The following is a 21,822-nucleotide window of genomic DNA, read 5'->3' on the forward strand; positions in this document are numbered from 1 at the left end:
TGGGAGAAATCTGTGTGGAATACAGATGGATATACAATTACATTTTCATCCCAAAGCAAGAAAGAAGCTAAGTCAGTTGCAAATACTACTATATATTCTGGGTCTAAAGATAGTTTTTTTCTTTGTAATACATAATGTCAGTAAAACGGTGGGCAAGTAATTATCTGTCTTTAAGCCTGAAACAATTTCTGTGAGAAGTCTAACTTTATACATATAATTAGCAGAAAAAGTATTTTAGATTTGGATTCCCATACTTCAGATTTTCTAAATAGAATTATAACATTGATTTCACAAAGTTTTTCTAATGCTCCTTTATTTTCCTTCCCATAGTTGATTCATGCTGGTAAGGGGGAAGCCATCAGAATCCGGTCAATTTTGAGATCCCTAATTCCCCTGGGAGATTTGGTGGGAGTAATCAGCATTGCTTTTCAGATGCCAACAATAGCCAAAGGTAAGACCGGCTTCCATTCTTTGTGATTCAGTGGGGCGTTGGAGGACATCATGTTTTAAATAATATTATCAGTATTCAGCATTTCCTCCCTACCCTGTCATGCAGCATAGTTGCAGGGTTTAGGTTTTCTTTAAGAAAAGAAAAACAACTATAAAGTACATTTTTTTCAATGAATTAAGAAAACCTCTATTCCCATATTCTTCTACACATATGTTGACAAACAGTTTTATGTAAATGAAAAAAGATACTATTTTTTATAGAATATTTTTATGCCTATTGTTTTTAAACAGCTGTTTTCAATGAGATTTTAATTCTTATTTACGTGACGTTTCTGACAGTTTCTAGAGAAGAGGAAATACGTACCTCACCTGATTTATCTAATTTCTTTCCTACTGTTTCTGATCCTCATTCTTCTCTTTCTTGACTACGATTAAGATTTTATTTATTTATTCATAAGAAACACAAAGAGAGACAGAGACACAGGCAGAGGGAGAAGCAGGCTCCCTATGGGGAAACCAATGTAGGACTTGATCCTAAGACCCCAGGATCATGACCTGAGCCAAAGGCAGATGCTCAACCACTGAGCCACCCAGGTGCCCCAGACTACAATTCCATTAATCACTCTTCTGGAGAGTTTTCATTATCATTTCCTTATGATGCTTTTTTTCCTAAAAAAAATATCATAGCTTTTGACTTCAAGATTAAAATATTCCTGGTGTGTTGAAAGAAATGCTCTTTTCAACAGTAAGGAGAAAATTTTAAAAATGCATACTTTTATCATTTTGATGAAATATTTATTGTCCTTTTATAAATATGTTATTTTGGTTTAGCGACTGCTTGTGATTAGTTTTTTTTATTTATTTGTTTTTCAAGATTTTATTTATTTGAGAGAGAGAGAGATAGTGGGGAGGAGGGCCAGAGGGAGAGAGAGACAGAGAGAGAGAATCCCAAACAGACTCCACACTGACCCTGGAATCCAACACAGGGCTTAATCCCACAACCCTGAGATCATGACCTGAGATGAAACCAAGAGTTGGACATTTTTTTTTTTTTTAAGAGTCGGACATTTAACCAACTGAGCCACTCAGGTACCCTGATTAGTTTTCATTATTTACTCAAAAGCATGGAAAATAAAGCCATAACCTGTTCTCCACATGAGTGCCCAGCAACTGTAGCATCCTCACCTTGCCTTGGCAAAGGAGGGAGGGCTCAGGCAGCACTGAGTGAAGTGCAGATGCTGTACTGTCGGGGTGGCAGGAAGTCTGGGTTTACACCCACACCATCCCCTGCTGCAGCAGAAATGGAAAATGGTGTAGGTATGAGGCCCAGTCCCTGTTGGTGGTTCACTCTCTGCCTCCCATAGAAAAAAAGGGGCACCTGGGTGGCTCAGTGATTGAGCCCTCAGCTCAGGTCGTGATCGCGGGGTCCTGGGATCGAGTCTTGCATCAGGCTCCCTGCAAGGAGCCCATTTCTCCCTCTGCCTGTGTCTCTGTCTCTCTGGTCTCTCATGAATAAATAAATAAATAAATAACATCTTTTTAAAAAAAGAAAAAAAGATTTAAGACACCCAAAGGATAGTTAGATTATAAATTATACTTTTGTGTTCCTTTTTCTGGCTTCAGTTTTGTTCAGTTTTCAATAGTTTGTGGGATAGTGTTTCTCTAACATTTTTATATAAACTTCTAATTTTAGAAGAAAATGCAGTTAGGTAGAAGATGCATGTCATAATCATTGTCTTGCATCAGTCATGCCCCAGAGAGGATTAGCTGTTATTACCTGAAGTCTAGAGTGAAGGGACCACTGTCTAATTGAAGCTGACTTACGCTTTCTCTGATCATGAGGAAGTAATGTTTCATACGTGCTCAGCTCACAAACCCAAATCTTCCAGGTGACATCAACAGCCATAGTAGTGGGACCTTCATTATGATTTTAGAGACAGCTGAAACTGGAAAACTGTCCCATGGCTTTTTGCCGTCCCCCCCTTGAGCATTTTCTTCTTCAAGTGTGCATACAAGAAGATCATCTTGTGTGCCGTTGATTTACTTAAGTAACATGTCTTTTCTCTTCCCTACGTTCTGAGCCACAAATTTGACACTGTCAAGAAAAAGATAAGAATTATACCAGTGATATACAGATTAGGAAATTAAGAAGCACTACATTTTAAGGTAAAATTAGTAATAATGAAGAACAAAGAGCATGGGTGATAAGAGAATCCAGAGGTCTCAATGAGAATTGCCCCAAAGTCTCTGTATGTCTCCTAATTCCAATTATCTGCCTTTACCAGCCTTCAAGATTTTTCAAGTTGATTTCTTCCCTCTTTCACTTACTAGTGCTATAATCATATTAGTTTGTGATGTTTTTCTTCATGAATATGCACTATCTTGTCTACCTTGGGATTTAAAGGATTTGTATATATGTGAACTATCACAATAACAATGAAGGTTAATTTTTAAAAACCCAGTCCATTGGTTATTACTCAATTTCTATACTTTTCTTTTACCACTTTCCTTTTAAGGAAAATGGAGACAGAAAATTATATGTTTTTATTTTGCTGTGGTGTGCATTAAAATTAACTTTAAAACTTAAATCAATAATTTAGTGTATGTTCCAGTGACGTCAGTGGGTTCTTTAAACATTACCAGTTATCAGTAATAATTGTTACTGTATGTGCTATATTTCGTATGTGAAGTTTGCCTCTTTCTCCCTTAGTGATAGCTGAGGCCTTTCTCAAAATCTTTTATCATACTTATTTTAGAACTATAGTGTGACCCAGAATAATAATGAAAGTGAGAGGGGTTCATAAAACTCAAGGGGCCAGCACATAGTCTCAAAGGTAGGTCAATGTTCTGTTCCTGCCACACTTGGCCCCTGCAGGTTTGGACAGACTGTCTGAGGTGGTAACTGCAGGCAGATGAATATTGCAGGTACCACAGGGTAAGGCCAGTACACCTGGCCCTCCTCCTTCCAGTCCAAAAACCAGGAGTCTGACAGGAGGCAGTTCCTCGGCTTTTTGTCTCGTCTGTTGGAGGAGATAGTGCACAGATAAAACAGTAGCTGTAGCAAATTGATGAGTCTTGAGTCCCAGGTATATGGAACTGTAACATTCCTTAAAGCAAATATCTGCTTGAATGACTGTTTAAAACACAAATTTTATATTAGGACCAATGGGTTGCTTTCCGTTTCCTTAGGCATGACTATATATATTTTTTAAAGATTTTTTAAAATTTATTCACTTGAGAGAAGAGAGAGAGAGAGTGAGCAAGAGCACAAATTGCAGGGGGCAGGGCAGAGAGAACAGACTCCCTGCTGAGCAGGGACTAGACACAGGGCTCAGTCCCAGGACCCCCTGGGATCATGACCTGAGCAAAGACAGACTCTTAACTGACTGAACCACCCAGGTGCTTCTGGCACAACTGTATATTAAAATAATAGAATCTTTCAAATTTAAATTCCCTAATACTGTGATTTTTAGTAGAATTAAACTGGAATTTTAAGTAGATTTTTGATTAAAAAGTAGAGCCTACTGATTTAATATTAAGGCTTAAATCAGCTTTGTTTGGGTTTAAAATATGATTTTCCTTGGTTTAAATCTAACTTTGCCAGTTACTAGGTGTACAACCCTGAGAGCGTTACTTAACTTCCTTGATGGTCAGTTGTCATCTGTTAAATGTAGCTAAGAAAACCAACCTCACAATGTGCTTTTGAAAAGTATAGAATATCATCTCTTTAATATTCCTAGCATAGTGCCTGAAAACAGCACAAATAAGAGCTATTATTCTCTTTAATTATAGGAAGAAGAGTAGTAGATATACTGGATATTATTATAATTTAATAACAAATGGAAGCAATTTGGTATTAGCCTTTAATATAATTCTCTTAAATATTGTTACTTATTTATTTTCACAAGTCAGATGTGAAATTCATTTCTTAATTGTGAATGAAAACAAAAAAGTTGTGACTTTTTTTTAAGGATGATTGTGGTCATATATCCTCTTTCCATGGCCCTCTTTCTTCAACATTGGATCAATATTAAAGATTCTGTGATAGTGTTTTAGACTCTTACCATGTGTTATCAGTAGCACTATGTTATTTGACATAATTATCACATAGTCAAAGAGGAAAAAATCTGCCCTCCAATATTTTAAATTGGTACATAATCCCTTGTATCAGTCGTTTTCAACCTGTGAATCTATGGAATTCTAGTAAAAAATTCACTCATCCATATAGGCATCAAATACTGACTATTAATAGAAAAAAATAATATGGCTCAAATATGTTTTAAATGTTGTTAAATGCCATTATGATTTTTAAAAAGATTTTATTTATTTATTCACGAGAGAGAGAGAGAGAGAGAGAGAGAGAGAGAGGCAGAGGAAGAAGCAGGCTCCATGCAGGGAGCCGGATGTGGGACTTGATCCCAGGTCTCCAGGATCAGGCCCTGGGCTGAAGGCGGCGCTAAACTGCTGAGCGACCCGGCCTGCCCAATGCCATTATGATTAATGAAACATTTCATTTGAAAGTCCAACTGGTTCATAGAGTTGTTTCATCATTTTGTAGTTGTCTAAGCCATAAATATGTAAATGAACCACGAACTCCATCACATGGGAGTATGTGAGTTTCATTAGAGTTTAAAAGAGGCTCTCATTTTTGAAAAGAATGAAAACTTTATAGGTTGACTTTTTATAGGGTTTACTGCTAGTTTCACAGTATTGATTTTGGATGCCTTTTTGTTTCCTTCTCATTATCTAGCATAATGCCATGTCTTTGATCATACATGTGGTTAGCAAGTGGATGCCCAAATCACAGTTCAAATGACCTTGAATTAAAATTGCACTGTCATAATTCCTCAGCCAATTCCCAGCACTTGCTTGTGGGTAGTAGAAGGACAAAAACCATTCAACAGATAACTTGACTTAAACCTTGAGAAGGTTAGAGAGAAGCCATTTGTCATCTGTCCATTAACAACATGTCACCTTCTCTCTTTTAGATGGGAATGTGGTGGAGCCTGACATGTCTGCGGGGTTTTGCCCAGATCACAAGGCAGCCATGGTTTTGTTCCTTGACAGGGTCTATGGGATTGAGGTTCAAGATTTCCTCCTCCATCTTCTTGAGGTTGGCTTTCTGCCAGATCTCCGGGCTGCTGCTTCTTTAGATACGGTAATGATTTGAACAATTGACATCGTCAGCTTTTGGCTCTTCATTCTCTGACTTCTCTGACTTATGATATTCTCCATAGATATATTAATCATTTATTTATTGTCACTGGATCTTTACTGAGTACCTATTTTTAGGCAGGTACTGAGTACACAAAATAAAATACACTAAGTCTTAAGGAATTCCCTGAAGAGTGGAGAAAACTTACAACCTCAGGAGTAAGATAAGGATTCTGATCGGCTACTATGGAATGCAGTTGGTTTATATAACCCTAATTTGGGAGGTCACAGTGGTTCCTTTTAACCTCCAAATTGGCCTAAACAATTATGTTTCTCAATGAAAGCATGTACAGTGTTCAGAAGGTTTGATAGACCTTGTTGAGTTGTACTAATTATAATATCATCCTAGTGTCTTTATTTTTAAAGCACAGATAAGGCTGAAATATCTTCTGGCAGTGGCCCACATCAAGAATCTGTCATTACCGGTGTAAATATTTTACTGCTCGAAGCATTGTGGAACAAGCTGAAACTCTAAATGTTATTTCAGTAGTTATAATACTGCCTTTTTATGTCTAGATGGGTCTTTTTGATTCCAGAGGAAATCAGTTCTTGAGTTGATAATAGCTCTTTTGTGAAAGTTAGGAGAAGAGAATCATTAAAATACACTGAAATTTCTTTTTTCTTTGTTGGGTGTATTCACATGAAATTCTGAACCTAAATGAGATAGTTGATAACATAATAAAACAGTCAGCCTTTGGCTATTGATTCTGATGGACATGAGCTAAAATATACATATATATAACTCACATTCTTGGGTATCATTAGCGTTATCATCTCACATCCATCCTACCATTGAATTCTTATTACAGAATGTGAGCCTCGGGGGCTTCTTGAGACAGAGGTATCACTATAGCTATCACTTCATTTTTATCTGTCTGTGAGCAATTGTAAGTTGATTGTGAGCAATTGTAAGTTGATTGTTTCTAGTGGTAAAAAATCATATGACCCACACTTAAAGATATAACTGAGGAGTACATCTTTATTTTTCATATTTTGTAATTTTCTAGAGAATGAAATTCCATGTCGACTTTGAGCGTTGTCTACTGCCAAACGCGAATTACTTTCTACTCTCACAATTCCTTTTTAGGCTGCTTTGAGTGCTACAGACATGGCCCTGGCCCTCAATCGGTACCTTTGCACAGCTGTGTTGCCTTTGTTAACAAGATGTGCCCCTCTTTTTGCTGGCACAGAGCACCACGCTTCCCTCATTGACTCATTACTTCACACTGTGTACAGACTTTCTAAGGGCTGCTCTCTTACCAAAGCTCAGCGGGATTCCATAGAAGTTTGTTTACTCTCTATTTGTGGGTAAGTGGGAAACTAAAGCTGCTTCGTCTTTAAGAAAGAGAATTTACTACATGGCCCTTGACAAATTGTTACAAATTTTGGAAAAAAATTTCTGTACCAAAAAATTAATTCATTTTAGATAGTCCCTTGTACCGGAGGTTGGAGCCCAGGAGTGCTCCTTCTGGCTTCTTTAGGGTATTTGGTCATTGGATAGACTGATGGACCAGTTGTACTCTTCTGGATTTTGGTGGGTAGGATAACTGTGTGGGGAGTCCCTGGCCACTTTCATGTAAGATTAGTAGATTCTCCCTTTTTTCACACTATGTGTGATGATTTTAACTCCTTTTCTAGAAGAGAAATGAAAAAAAGAGACCTACTAAATATAAAAAATGATGCAGTGTACTATTAGAGCATTACTTGTGAATGTCAATCATGAAGGCTATTTCTCCATCCTGGAAAACCACTTCCTACAGGCAGAAGTATTCAGATGTCTGACTCGGAAAGCCAGAACATACTTTCTCCCACTGGAGTTCTGACAGCTAAAGTGACAGTGTCAAGTTCCTGGTAGGGGTAATGGCTCCCTTTAATTGCGAGGGCCAGTGAAGGTGTGTGGCCTGGCAGAGCACTGGTGAAGGAATGTTTTCACTCATAGAGATGTATGTGGGATATAGAAGCCACATGGGACTGAAGAAGTTGAAAAATTAGAGGGTTATGTCTCTAACTCTTTTGATCCTAAAATTCTGTAAAATGGAACCAAAATAACTATCTCACAGAATTTGTCTACATATTAAACGAATGAAGCATTCAAGATGACCCGACAATAGATGTTCACTGTGTGTTAATTTTCTTTTCCTTCCTCCTCTGGCAAAGTTTCCGTCTCAGACTTTTTATCCCTCCCTCCTGTTTAGGGATATAACATTGTTTTTGCTTCTAATTCAGTCACTGGAGACCCTTCTCAGCCAGTGGAGTGAAGGAAGAAGCACATACTATATTTACAGGAGCAAGGGTCTCAGGGAACCGTGCGGTCTGCCATTGTGAGTGGCTGAGAAGTGAAGGGGAAAAGAGGAACATCTGTAACAAATAAGGAGTGGTCCTCAGATCTAGGGGATAGAGATGGGTTGGAAAGGTAATCTTTTATACAATTGTGTAGTGGTGGATTAACCTTTGGATAGGGGGAACCTAATTATCACCATCAGAAGAGAAGTGTAGGTATAGGTTCTCAGAGTAGATAATTCAGTCTAATGAATTATTTCCTTAAAGACATTTCCCTTCATTATTAAAATGAATTTTGTTCCCTCAGCCAATTGAGACCTTCTATGATGCAGCACTTACTCCGAAGATTAGTATTTGATGTCCCATTATTAAATGAACATGCAAAGATGCCCCTTAAGGTAAGTATAAGAAATGTCTGTAGTTATTTGATTACTAGGTCCTCTAACTTTTCTTCTCTTAGAATATATACAGCTCTTAGAAACGCCATACTTGATTTTCAATGCTGGAAAGTTTCTTTCACTTACTGAAAATGGGCTTATAAATTTGAGAAATGTGTACATCACAATAATATAAAATCTCATATAAGTGCTAAGATTTGAGTTTCTGTAGGTGAATGGAAATGGAAATCAATGGAGAAAATGGGAAACAGGGAAAACATGAGCCAAGGTATTCTTATGGTTGGAAAACATGTAGTAGATGTGGCCTGAAATGTTAGTAATCTCAAAGGATAAAGAGCAGGCTTTCAAAACAATGCTTTCTAAGTTGGTAATCACGTGACAATTTCCAAATGTTACATCATAGGGTTCAAAGATAACCTCCCTGTCTATGCAGTTACAGTTTGTCACCAGGTATAGAAGAATCACTAATATTTTCTCTGCCCAGCTTCATTATTCTATTCATGAATGGTTGGATCTCATGCTGTCTTATTGTCTTGAGAATATTTTTCTGTCATCTAATATCTCAATCCAGACTTAGGATTTGAATACTTGATGTGTCCTAATACATCTACTAGTGTGGTCTGTGAGTGGAAGTCATAGGTATGTAATAGACTGTTTTATGGGGACCCCCTCTGCACTATCATCTTGTAAGCCTCATTGTTCCTCAAGGTCATCCAGTAACAGTACTGGAAAAAAGAACTTTGGGATATAAATTGTCAATTTTTTTTTTACATTCTATTTATTTATGATAGTCACACGCAGAGAGAGAGAGAGAGAGGCAGAGACACAGGCAGAGGGAGAAGCAGGCTCCATGCACCGGGAGCCCTATGTGGGATTCGATCCCGGGTCTCCAGGATCGCGCCCTGGGTCAAAGGCAGGCGCCAAACCGCTGCGCCACCCAGGGATCCCAAATTGTCAATTTTTTGAGCTGCTGTTACTCTAAGCATCCCTAGATATTTAGCAAATACAGTCTTTCTCCCTGAAAATTCATTTTGGTTTAATAAATTTAGATAAATTAATATACGATGCAAAATAAATGATATCCTTCCCGAAAATCCCATTTTTACATTTTTTCTAGGAGAGGCCTTGCCATACAAAATCTTCTTCATACAAATGAGCTGGAAGGTATCTGAAAAAAGAGATAGGATTACTTTATATAATAAATTCATTTATGTTGTAGATATTTCCAAGTTAATCCAAACACATTAGATCTCAATATTTCATCATTTGAGATTTCTAAATAGTGTGTGTGTGTGTGTGTGTGTGTGTCTATGTGTTTCATAATTGAGGAGGAGACCAAACTAGAAGTATTTCACTAGTAGAGATATAGTTTGTTTTAATAACAACAATTCTTTTCACTCTATTTTCCTCCTTAGTTATGGACAAGAGACTCCAAAAATTTATAGTTGATTCATAAAAATCATTTTATTAATTCAGCAAGTAGTTGTGAATACTTATTAGTTTATAAATCAAAAATGAACTACAAAAGAGCTTACTGAATGATTGGAAGATTCTATCCTTGTCTTTAAACTTCGGTCTAGTCCTAAACAAATAAAATGTACATAGGTGAAAATTTAAGAAGCAACACAGACATTCGACAAGGTAATAAATTGAACCTATAACGATCAAAGAAAGGTAAAGAAATTACTGAAATGCAGTAGTTTGGGAAGTTTAATTAGAGATTTAAGTTCTGGAGCAAAAAAAGTGTGGTAATTAAGGATTGGCAAAAAGGAAGCAAAAATATTCAGATGTAGATTTCCCCTAGAATTTACATTTCAGGTGCTGTATCCTAGAGATACTTATCTGTGCTTCTAGGTCACCTTGACGTCAATCTTTGCATTAAGTGCAGATGTGCATATTCAGGGGTCATGATTCATAAAACTGAGTAGCAGCTAACATAGGACTCAGGGAGACATCAGTAACCAAACAGCCTTATAAAGAATGCTGTTGAAGATGGACTTCTGTGTTACATTGGGCATTGGTTCCTCATGCTGTGATCAGTGTTAAATTTTAAAGTGGCATGATATATAAGGTAATAATATTCTCCAGAGGAATTCATAGGGGATTGAGCAGATTTGTTTCAGCTAACCTTATTACATGGCACTTGGATGTCAAATGGGAGGAAATGGGAAAAATCTAAAAGGTATCTTTCACTCATTGCCTTTGTAATTGTTTTCTCACATAGTTGCTGACAAATCATTATGAAAGATGCTGGAAATATTACTGCCTGCCTGGAGGGTGGGGGAACTTTGGAGCTGCCTCAGAAGAAGAGCTTCATTTATCGAGAAAGTTGTTTTGGGGCATTTTTGACGCCCTATCTCAAAAGGTGATTTAAGATTTTGTGGACTTTGTGTGATAAAATCATTTAAAAGCCATAAATATCACTAGTGGAATATTATTTTTATTCATTAAGACTTAAATAGTTCTTTTTCCTTTTTCAAATGTCTAACAAATGTTGAGAATACTTCTGCTTAAAATATTACTCAAAATCCGTGTGAATTCCCAGAGAGACAATATTAGACACCTGGAGCAGGATATCCAGAAGTGTGCTATGTAATAGATTAAGTTCATCCATGATGGCAGGTGGAAGGAAGCTACATCTTGAGGCTTTTTGTCACTGAATTATCTTTGGTAAACTGAGAGTCTTAAAATAATATGTAGAAGGCAGTTTTAGAAGGATTTACAACATGAATTTAAAACTAAACGTTTAAAGTGAGATTTTTAAAATAATTTTTTTATTTAAAAAAATCTATACATACAAATATAATCACTTATGCAATTAATATATAAATACCTCTTCCCAGAATTTTGATTGTGCATATTCCCAGAATTTCTTTATCGGTTTAGAATTTCATTTTCATACCTTTGTGATACCATACAGATCAGTTAAAATTTCTTACTCCGTGAAATATTCCTTTATGTATTTTTCAAGTATAGTCTTTGTAATATGGTATAGCAATATTCTATAATTATGCTATCCATTGACTGAAATTATGTTTATGTTCTAAAGACCTGTTATACATTTAGAATATTCAGGTTTATTTCATAAAATATTGGAGAAAAACTTTTAGAGAAGCAAAGATTTTTTTCTTCTTAAGGGGCAACTGCAGTAAATCTGACTTCAGCCTGTCTCCTATTTGATGGGATTTCAGTCTGTATGTTTCATTTGCTAGAGAAACAATCTGCAAGGCAGTTTTAAGTTAGCCTAGGGTAACTCTGAGTTTTTCTTTAAACATCTTGCCAGCCACAATAATCATTTTGACAACTTTTGCTCAATAGTAATACAGATTTGTTTTGTTTTGTTTTGTTTATTTGTTTGGTTCTTCATTCTTTTCCCAGAAATATGAGCAAGAACTTTTCAAACTGGCACTGCCTTGCCTGAGTGCAGTTGCGGGAGCTTTGCCTCCAGACTACATGGAGTCAAATTATGTCAGTATGATGGAAAAACAGTCATCAATGGATTCTGAAGGGAACTTTAACCCACAACCTGTTGATACCTCAAAGTATGGACTCTTTCTATTGCAGCAGATTTTTATTGTAAATGATGTGTGAAGTCTGAAATTGAATAAGGTACTAAAGTGAACTTTCTCTAATCCATGCCCCCTTTGAATTGGTATCCTTTTGATAGGGGTCCCTTTACTTGACGAAATGATAGTAGTACTAATGATGATACAATTATCAGAAGTAGATAAGATGTATCTTCTAGGATACTCAACATAACCCAGATTCTCTGTACGTAACCACATGATAATATTTACAATAATGAGAATCAAGAAAATATATCAGCTATATTTTTAGTTGAAAATCTACCCTACATGTTTATTAATAATTGCAACAACGTCTGTGTATCATCTTTGACTGAGAGTGATACCAGCGTGCAGGGCAAAGCTGTTCCTGTGATCCTCCGGGAGGCAGTCCACCATCACTACATCTCAGCAAAGCCTAGGGGTAGTGACTGATGTTCAGCATCATAAAGCATAACACGAGAGGCCAGGGAATATCAAGTGAGAATATTTGTCGAAACTTTAGCATGCAGTTAGAATGCAGTGTGACAAACCTCAGCCACAGATAAAATGTTACTTAACATTATAAAACTTCTTACTCGTACTTACTTGCGGAAATTGTTTTACAAGTGGGATGTCTCAGAACTTCAGGTGTTTGGGAGTCTCAGCATTTTTGTTGTTGCTTTCTTTGAGTAGGACCATGGTTTCCCATTTGGGAGGAAAGCTGACTCTTCATGCTACATTCCCTTATTGGTTCCATGGGGACTTCGCCAGATCAGTAGTTAGCAGGGTAGTTGCTTGGTAGCTACCGTGCACAGCATCTGAATTTGCTTGGGAGTTCAACTTTTAGGCTTGTGGGAGGCCCCTCAGCTGGTTTAACTTCCATAACATATCAAAATTTCAACCCAAGTGCTATGCCATTAGTTTGATAATGCCTTAAATTTGCATGTTTGGTATTTGATGACAGTCCTGTGAGAAAAGACTCTACCCCCCAGTATTTGGCTTATGTGATTGCTCCTTTGTATCTCTTCCAATGTAAGTAAATCAAAATATCACATGCTCAGTTCCTACATGGGTAAGTTTGTGGTTTGCTAACATACAATATAATCTAGGATTTTCAAATAACATCAGAACATATCATGGTCTTGGTGTTTATTAATTAAATCTAATTAATTAACAACTTTTGGGCATGTATATTCATTTACCTAGGCTTGCCTCTTTGGGGAATTCTTACCAGATTAGGTTTCCTAGTGATATCAATCACTTCTACATCTTTGTGATTTTTACATATTGTTTTTTAAGTATGTTTGTGTCATGTAGTTCAATCACTGATTGATAACATTGTTGAAAAAGAAAAGTAAACCATCTCATTATGCTAGGTTTTATTTAGAATTCACTTCTCAATGTTAATTGTGTTAATAAGTTAGATGCATGAATGAATGGAATCATATGTATGTATTTAATTTTCTACTCATCGATGTATTTACCATTCCCAAGTCCCATATTTACCATTAGACTTGGTCATTACTTGCATACACTCAAAATCCGTTCAAGAGATCAGATATTAATGAAATATGAAAGGAATCAAAAATAAATATTATCAAGATCACAAGGCATGAGTAGATTACTTTTCATTATGGCCCATATTAATAACAGAATGTTATACGTGGATTGTGAAATTTAAAATCATTAACACATCACTAGTCATATGACATTAATTTAAAATTTTAGTACATTTTAAAAAATGTAACCAGATTTCAGCCATCTTTACCCACTTATAGTTGTTGCAGATGAGACTTAAGTCAAAAAGGGAGAATTACTTCAAAGAACGATTATGGAAGAGAAGTATGTCTTTAAGTTCATTGAGTCTAACTGTATCTTAATTCAGGCCTAACCTTTTTTTATTATTATTATTGTCCTCATCTTTGAATATATTTTAATTTTTTAATTCTTATTATATATAAAGTATGAATTAATATAATATGAGCAGATAGAACATTAATGGCTTGACTTTTATATTGCTCCTATGCTGTGGTAAAGTAATACCTTATTAAGATAACTTTTTAGCAGTTATGCATCAAGTGGGATTTAAGCAATCATAATCTGTGAGAAAATTATTGGTATGATTTCTTATAAGTCCTATAAAAACCAAACTTTTTTTTCTTTATTTTTCTCATAGTATAACAATTCCTGAGAAGTTGGAATACTTCATTAACAAATATGCGGAACATTCTCATGACAAATGGTCAATGGACAAGGTAAAAGTCAGAGTATCACATTCTAATTCTGTACTGAGTGTACCTGATGATTGGTAACTGCTTAAATATATCTGACCATGATGGTTTTCTACTTTAAAGTGAAAGCTGTGTCTAGATTAGGAAAGAACATTTAATTACGATTTGCTGATGTAGTATTTAGTTAGCTGTGCCATTAACACATGTGTAATACACATGGAAATAGGGATATTTGTCGTAAGGGGGTACCTGGGTGGCTCGATTGAGGGTTCAAATCTTGTTTTCAGCTCAGTTCACAATTTCAGGGTCTTGGGATGGAGCTGTCAGTCTGGCTCTGTGCTCAGTGAGAGGAGTCTGCTTAAGGATTCTCTCCCTCTGCTCCTCCCTCCACTTGCACACTTACACTCTCTCTCAAATAAATAAATAAAATCTTAAAAAAAAGAATATTTGTTCATAAGAACCACAGTTTTAGGAACAAAAAATCTACTAAATTATAAATATAGTTTTTAAACACATATTGTTTGTGAGAATACAAAGTAATAATCATCAGGGACTGTAGGGAAAAAAAAGGTGATTCTGGGTCAGAATTTTTTTCTTTTAAGGATTTTATGTATATATTTCAGAGAGAGAGCACACAAGCATGAGCAGGAAGGGGGATGGGGGGGTGGGGGGGAATGGGTGACGGGCACGGAGGGGGACACTTGACGGGATGAGCACTGGGTGTTATTGTGTACGTTGGTAAATTGAACACCAATAAAAATTAATTTATTAAAAAAATAAAAATAAATAAAAAAAATAAAAATAAAAAAAAAAAGGAAGGGGGATGGGGGAAAGAGAGAGACAGACTTTCCGCTGAGCAGGGAGCCCAATGTGAGGCTTGACCCCAGGATCTTGGGATCATGACCTGAGCTGAAGACAGACACTTAACTGACTGAGCCACCCAGGTGCCCTGGGTCAGAAATCTTTTAAAGAAACTTTGACTTTATATATAATTTTATATTAGGTAAAACCATGAAAATTGTTAATTGGAATTTAGTGATTGTTTACATCTTCCATTCTTCTGTTGTATGTCTTACTAAGTAGATCTGTAGGTCACTAAAAATAAATCACGTGGCAAGATGACACGTTTGTATTGTCAAAAAAAAACATGCAAGGAAATGAGCTAAGTAACACATGTCCTACATACCATGAAATTCTCTAAAAGAAAGCTTGTGGCTCAACATTATGTTGAGCCTGGTTAAACTGAGAGATGATGGCTGTGAAGATTTGTCAGAGAAATTGAGCTGAGGGCACAGGAATCTATGATAAGCACGTGCTGTTGCTGAAGTGAAAGTCAAACATCACAGGTTCTGAGGTGTTCAAGATTGTAGAGCAGTTCCGTATCATCCTGTTAGACTTACTATTCAATTTCAGTTCTTGCCTTAGCCAATCAATTTTTCTCTTAAGAAACCTTTTTGGTTTGATAAATATGTGGCTCTTTGTTCAGTAATTTACTTCCAAGGTGTGTTTGTTTTATATAAAGTTTCTCAGGTACTAAGCCAGTGGTGATAGAGAGGAAATGTCCGAGAAGGCTGTCCTGAGCCATTGCAATCCAGTTACTCAAATTCCATAGGCAAACACGAGAGGAGATAGGGAAGTGGTGATGAGTATAGAGTATGTACATGGGCAAAATAATGTGTGTCAAACATGTTAAGAGATCATTGAATACTGGGGTGGACAAAACAGGGAGCATTATTCACAGAAACTTCCACATAAAGCAGAATAATCCAGTTTTCCTGTTTGAAAAGAACATTTATGGGCAGCCCAGGTAGCTCAGCAGTTTAATGCTGCCTTCAGTCCAGGGTCTGATCCTGGAGATCAGAGTCGGACGTCAGGCTCCCTGCATGGAGCCTGCTTCTCCTTCTGCCTGTATCTCTGCCCCTCTCCCCCCCCCTCTCTCTCTCACGAATAAATAAATAAAATCTTTAAAAAAAAAAGAGCATTTAGAAAAACATTTAAAAATAATAAAAAAAGCATCTCATATAAAGGGTCCGAAGATGTGCTAGAATGAGTATCATGGGGCCATGCCTCCTGTGGACTGCTCCTGGGGACAGTACTTATTATGACATGGTCAAGACTTGGATCTGTTTAAGGAAGACTAGGTGTGTTTAATCTTTGGATAAAAAGAATTGCTCTCGGTGATTACTCAAAATAATATTAGTTAGAATGGAAATAATTATATTGACTTATGTTGGGTGAAATTCAAACCTTAATAGTGTCTTGGTTTATTATAGATTGATTGTACCAAATAGACTTACACACATGTGTACCTACACTCTCAACAATCAATCCATGTAAAATAATTTTGATGATTTTTTTTAAGTTGGCAAATGGATGGATTTATGGAGAAATATATTCAGACTCATCTAAAGTTCAGCCATTAATGAAGCCATATAAACTATTATCTGAAAAGGTGAGGTTTCTTTTTTTTCTTTGGTTATATAATTTTAATGTATTTTGGGGTTTTCTTGATTATATAATTTCTTATTAAAATGTCTTCTTTATACGTGTATGATTTTTTTAAAAAAAAAACTTTACTTAAAGGTCCCATTTTTTATCTTTTGTCTTTTTTTCTCTATTCCCATTTTCTACCAGTATTAATTGGTTATTCTCTCCTTAATATTTTTCCATCCCTTATTGATTTTTATTCCTCCCCAATATATATATAAGGACTTTAGAAAATGTTCTTATCATGCTTATGAGTTTCTTGATGAGGGATAATGAAGTAATATATACACTGATCATTATTTACAAATATTCATGTTTTTTACTCTGGGGGAAATCAGTATCTTGACAAATGAAGTGAAAAGCACTGTTTTGGCTTAGTGCTCATGGAGGAAGAATTATTCTTTTTTATTTATTTTATTTATCCTCTAAAAATTTTTTTAGGAAGAATTATCCTTGTCTGTTTATTCAGAGGGTAGAAAGACCTTCACACACATCATACAATGTGGCACTGTTTCTCCTTTTTATTTTCTATCTAAAGTATCAGAAACTAGGAAACTCAAGAAAGTTAACCTCCTTGCAGTAGTGAGCTGAGATCCTTCTTAACAGCATTCATCAAACTAGATCTCAGCTCACACTCTGCTTTTCAGAAATTTTACTTTACTTTTGTCATTTTTAAATAAACAATGCCAATATTTTTTTTCTTTAAATGAAGGCGGCCTATTTCAGATTTTTAATTTTCATTCAGATTCATAGTACGCACCCCCCTTTCTTCCTCTTTATTTTTGTTGCTAGGAAAAAGAAATTTACCGCTGGCCAATCAAAGAGTCTCTAAAAACCATGCTTGCGTGGGGTTGGAGAATTGAGAGAACACGGGAAGGAGACAGCATGGCCCTCTATAACCGGACTCGTCGCATTTCTCAGACAAGCCAGGTAAGAAGCACACTGGTGAATCCACAGCTTGTTCTTTTATTTAAGTAGCAGGTTCTCCAAAACAAATAATTTGAAAATTCTGAAGAATAGTGTCATGTTCAGGAGAAGAAAAACCATGTTCCTTTTTCTTTAAGTGAGGTTAAGTCTGAGTTAAAATTGTAGTTAATATATCAGGTAGTGCTTTTCCTGGTTAGTATACAAAGGAGTGCCCAATGGTGAGGTCTTGAAGTTTAATTAATGAAGCATTACCTACAATTAGATTGTCTAAAAGACCTTCTACTCCTTTCCAGTAAGCGCTTGAGCTTGGTTCTTAGGGAGCAATAGGGTGATCAGACAGTAGTAATCCTGATCTAGAGCCCACATGAATGGTCCATACAAGTGAGCTTGAGCACCTGTCCACTTGCAAAGGGAATATATGCAACCAGATAGCCAGAGCAGGAATTCAGGGCGTGCCGTGCTAGTGGGTCATGTCAAGCAAGCTGGGTCAGCCTAGCAAGGTGCTGGCTTTGGGGACTTCACTGTTCAATGTGGCATATGAGGCATTGTCTCGGCCTGAAGAATCTAGAGTTCAAGGTGGGAAGCAAATTCCAGCTATTACCCATGGCCCTTTCCTCTCTGGAGGAGATGGAGCCAAACCAATCACTTCCCCTTTCTGGATTGCTAGGGCCCTTGTATTCAGTTCATACAAAATATTATGTGTATTATGGCCATTTAAAAAAACAAAGAAAAGAAAGGTATTCAAAGCCTGTGTTTCCCATGTATCGTATTTGAAATAGATTAAGTCCTAATTCAGGTATGTTTTACATTAAATTCTCTTAAGAAACTATCATGTGGATGGAAGCTATGAAAGCATATATTACCTTTTTATCACATATGTAGATATTTTATTAGATTGCATTTTGTTTTAATCTGTTTCAACAGATACTGAAACACAAGCTCTCTACTAGACAGTAGGAATACAAAGATGATAAGATTCAGTTCTAGTTCTGAAGATCCAGTTTGGTGTTGGAGACAGGCATGCTAGACCTCCTTCACCCTAGAGTTAGTAAGAATTAGACCAGTGGTGTGTACAAGGTGCTACAGAGGGCACGGGATGCAATAATTCCTTTTTTTCCTGTAAATTGGATAGAAGATTTTAAAAAATTACCATCCAATGGAGGTGATATAAGCTGTGTCAGGAAAAGTATGGAGGATTCTCCCACTGCTCTTAAGAGCAAAGTTGTGTTCCTCAATTTAAAATTGTATGTCTTTTATTTCTTTCCTCTCTTCCTTACTCCCTGCTTAGCTCTTAATATGGCTCCCACTGTGCTCTACACTCTCAATACATTCTGTAAACTGATACTCATAGAACCATCTCATAGGTCTAACTGATCTTTAGAGGAACACATGTGATGTATAATGTACATTGTGAAATCTTCTACGTGATTTCAATGTGCTACAGGCACAGTGTGTAGATGAAAAAGGAAGGTTCTGGAGGTAGACCACCACTCTCTAGAAGTGTGCCATTAGGCATGTTACTTGATTTGTGTGCCTCAGTAAATGTTAACTCTTTTTTTTTTTTAAAGTAAATGTTAACACTTATTGTTACTCTTATTATTTAAATATGTTCGATACCAGAGAGCATTTCATGGTAAATGTGATTGAATCTGTACTTCTTTGATCTCTAATAGTGAAGAAAGAATATTTCTCTCAGTATCAGAAATACAGAGCTAAATCCAACCAATGCCACAAATATATTTATAGTCCTTATCACTACTTTCACTCAAATGTTTAAGCATAAACCAACGTTACTCAAGGTGTTAAAATATATTACTTCTTAATTACAAATCTTCACTTTTATTCTCTTTTTCAGATATAATCTTGCCAGACTTTTTAATGTCTTATCTTCTCCCCGTTACTGATTTCCCATGTGATTATAAAGATATTTTCTATTATGTAAGAAACTCTTTTGAATAAATTCAGGAACATTTTTTTAATCATCAGTTTATAGTAAGGAATATAAATGCGTGGACTGGGGACACTTGTTGACATGATGTTGGAGCCTAATATTCTCCGCTTCCTTTCACATGGAGCTCAGCTCTCCCTAACCCAGGCAGAAGTGGCCTGTATTTAACTCAAGGAGATCTGCACAGTCTGGGTGGGTTGAAATCCTGGCCTCAACACTGAGTAGCTACATGAGCTCAGCAAACTGGGTTCTCTGCTGGGAAGCTAGGAAGAGAGTGGCGGCGGGGGGGGAGGTGGGGGGTCTCAGGAGCCAAATCACAGAGAACATTGGGGGCTATTTTAAGAAATTCAGTAAGTTCTTTGGATTCACGCAGAATTACTTTTAAAACTTGATGCTGCCATTTACTATTTACCCAATATACTATATGACTTTCAAAATCGTTCTTTTGAAACTTTTTTTCTCATTTTAAAATGATGAAAAGTAACATGTACTGTTAGTTGTTCTAGAAAACAAATAAGATAATCTCTATGTCTTGCACATAACCATGTACATTATAGTGGTTCTTATTGCTAATAAGACTAGAGTTTATTAATTAATGTCTGAGCCCCTAGTTGAGAAATGGTGCACATTTCAGTTCACTTGAAGTGATCAAAGCCCTGGGCCCATTTTCTGATTTCTGTGAAGGAGAGAAACAGGTAATGAAAAATATAAGTGGAGTCTGTTCCTGACCAAACAGATACCAACTTCATATTCTTTAAACCAGCCTCAGTAACTTAACTAAAAGCTAAAAGGATTTAAATTTCAGTTATATAAGGCATATGGTCTCAAGGGATATTAAATAGTGAGAATTCTACTTTAGGAACAAATAAAATTATTGATATCAGCTCTATTTTACTCATTTGTTCAATTTACAGATAGTCTAATGCTGGTTTTTATCAGTTTTAAGACATACATTTGCCATTGTGATCTGTGAGATTAGGAATCATTTTATCATCATGGAGTTGATGAAATATGGCTTATGCTACAGGAATATTAAGAGGAGTAAGAGTCAGCCCATGCCCACAGATTTATCCTGTATAGCAGAAAAATTTAGAGAATAACAAACATTTTGGAAATACATTTCTGACAACAGAATGGGGGAATGAACTGGAGAAGGGGGAGATTGAAGACAGAGAGGCAGATTCCTTGGGAGGATACTGTAGACATCCCAGGAAATAAAACAGAAGTATTAACTATCTGAATTAGAGCAAAGATAGTGGAAATGGAGAGGATTGGATATATCCCCGCGATATTTTTGAAGGAGAAAAGACAGAATTTTGATTGTGAATGAGAAAGAGTAATCAAAGGTGATAAGCATGGATACTGGCTGGACTATCAGGTAGGTGGTTATGTTACATAAGGTAGGGAGCACAGCAGTGCTTGGAGATGGCAAGGACAGAACAATAATTTGATTATAGATGTTGTGTTAGGCAGAATATGGCTCCCAAAGATGATCCCAAGTTGCTTGAATCTGTGAAAATATTGCTTTACTTAGGCTTTGCCAGTGTGTCAAGGGTAAAGATCTTGAGATGGGGGAGAGATTACCTGGGTGACTCAGTCAGTTGAATATACGGTTCATGATTTTGGCTCAGGTCATGGTCTCAGGGTCATGGGATCGAGCCCCACAGTGGGCTCCACACTCAGCAGGGAGTCTGCTTGAGATTCCATCTCTCCCTCTTCAAAATAAATTATGCTGAGTGAAGTAAGTCAATCGGAGAAGGACAAACAGTGTATGTTCTCATTCATTTGGGGAATATGAATAATAGTGAAAGGGAATATAAGGGAAGGGAGAAGAAATATGTGGGAAATATCAGAAAGGGAGACAGAACATGAAGACTCCTAACTCTGGGAAACGAACTAGGGGTGGTGGAAGGGGAGGAGGGCGGGGAGTGGGGGTGAATGGGTGACGGGCACTGAGGGGGGCACTTGACGGGATGAGCACTGGGTGTTATTCTGTATGTTGGTAAATTGAACACCAATAAAAATTAATTTAAATAAATAAATAAAACAAATCTTTTAAAAAAAAAGACTTTTAATGGGGAGAAATTATGCTGAATTATCATTGGGTCCAATATAATCTCAAGGATGGGATGACTTCTCTGGCTTTGGGCAAGAGATGTTACTACAGAAGAATGGCCAGAGAGATGTGGTGTTGCTGGCTTTGAAGTTGGAGGAAAGGGACCGTGAGCCAAGACATGTGAGTGATCCTCAGGGGATTGATAGAAGAGTTGCCAAAGAAGGAATCCGAGGAAGTGAAGTCACGAGAAGCTGAGTGGAGAGACAGGAGGGTGGTTTCCTGGCAC

At 36.6% G+C, this 21,822-nt stretch overlaps 1 protein-coding gene across 1 annotated transcript in view; it reads left to right on the plus strand.

Annotated features, from left to right (window-relative positions):
• The window catches only part of RYR2 (ryanodine receptor 2), a 755,069-nt gene that overhangs the window by 576,264 nt on the left and 156,983 nt on the right, over positions 1-21,822 (plus strand). Inside the window, exons 48-56 of the mRNA XM_055308992.1 lie at positions 331-451; positions 5,439-5,608; positions 6,752-6,972; positions 8,252-8,342; positions 10,567-10,707; positions 11,721-11,884; positions 14,064-14,142; positions 16,481-16,570; positions 17,398-17,535. Coding sequence (XP_055164967.1) covers positions 331-451; positions 5,439-5,608; positions 6,752-6,972; positions 8,252-8,342; positions 10,567-10,707; positions 11,721-11,884; positions 14,064-14,142; positions 16,481-16,570; positions 17,398-17,535 — 1,215 coding nt within the window. The remainder of the gene's footprint in view (positions 1-330; positions 452-5,438; positions 5,609-6,751; positions 6,973-8,251; positions 8,343-10,566; positions 10,708-11,720; positions 11,885-14,063; positions 14,143-16,480; positions 16,571-17,397; positions 17,536-21,822) is intronic.

The sequence above is a fragment of the Nyctereutes procyonoides genome, unplaced genomic scaffold (assembly GCF_905146905.1).
Source record: "Nyctereutes procyonoides isolate TBG_1078 unplaced genomic scaffold, NYPRO_anot_genome, whole genome shotgun sequence".
Taxonomy (NCBI): Eukaryota; Metazoa; Chordata; class Mammalia; order Carnivora; family Canidae; genus Nyctereutes; species Nyctereutes procyonoides.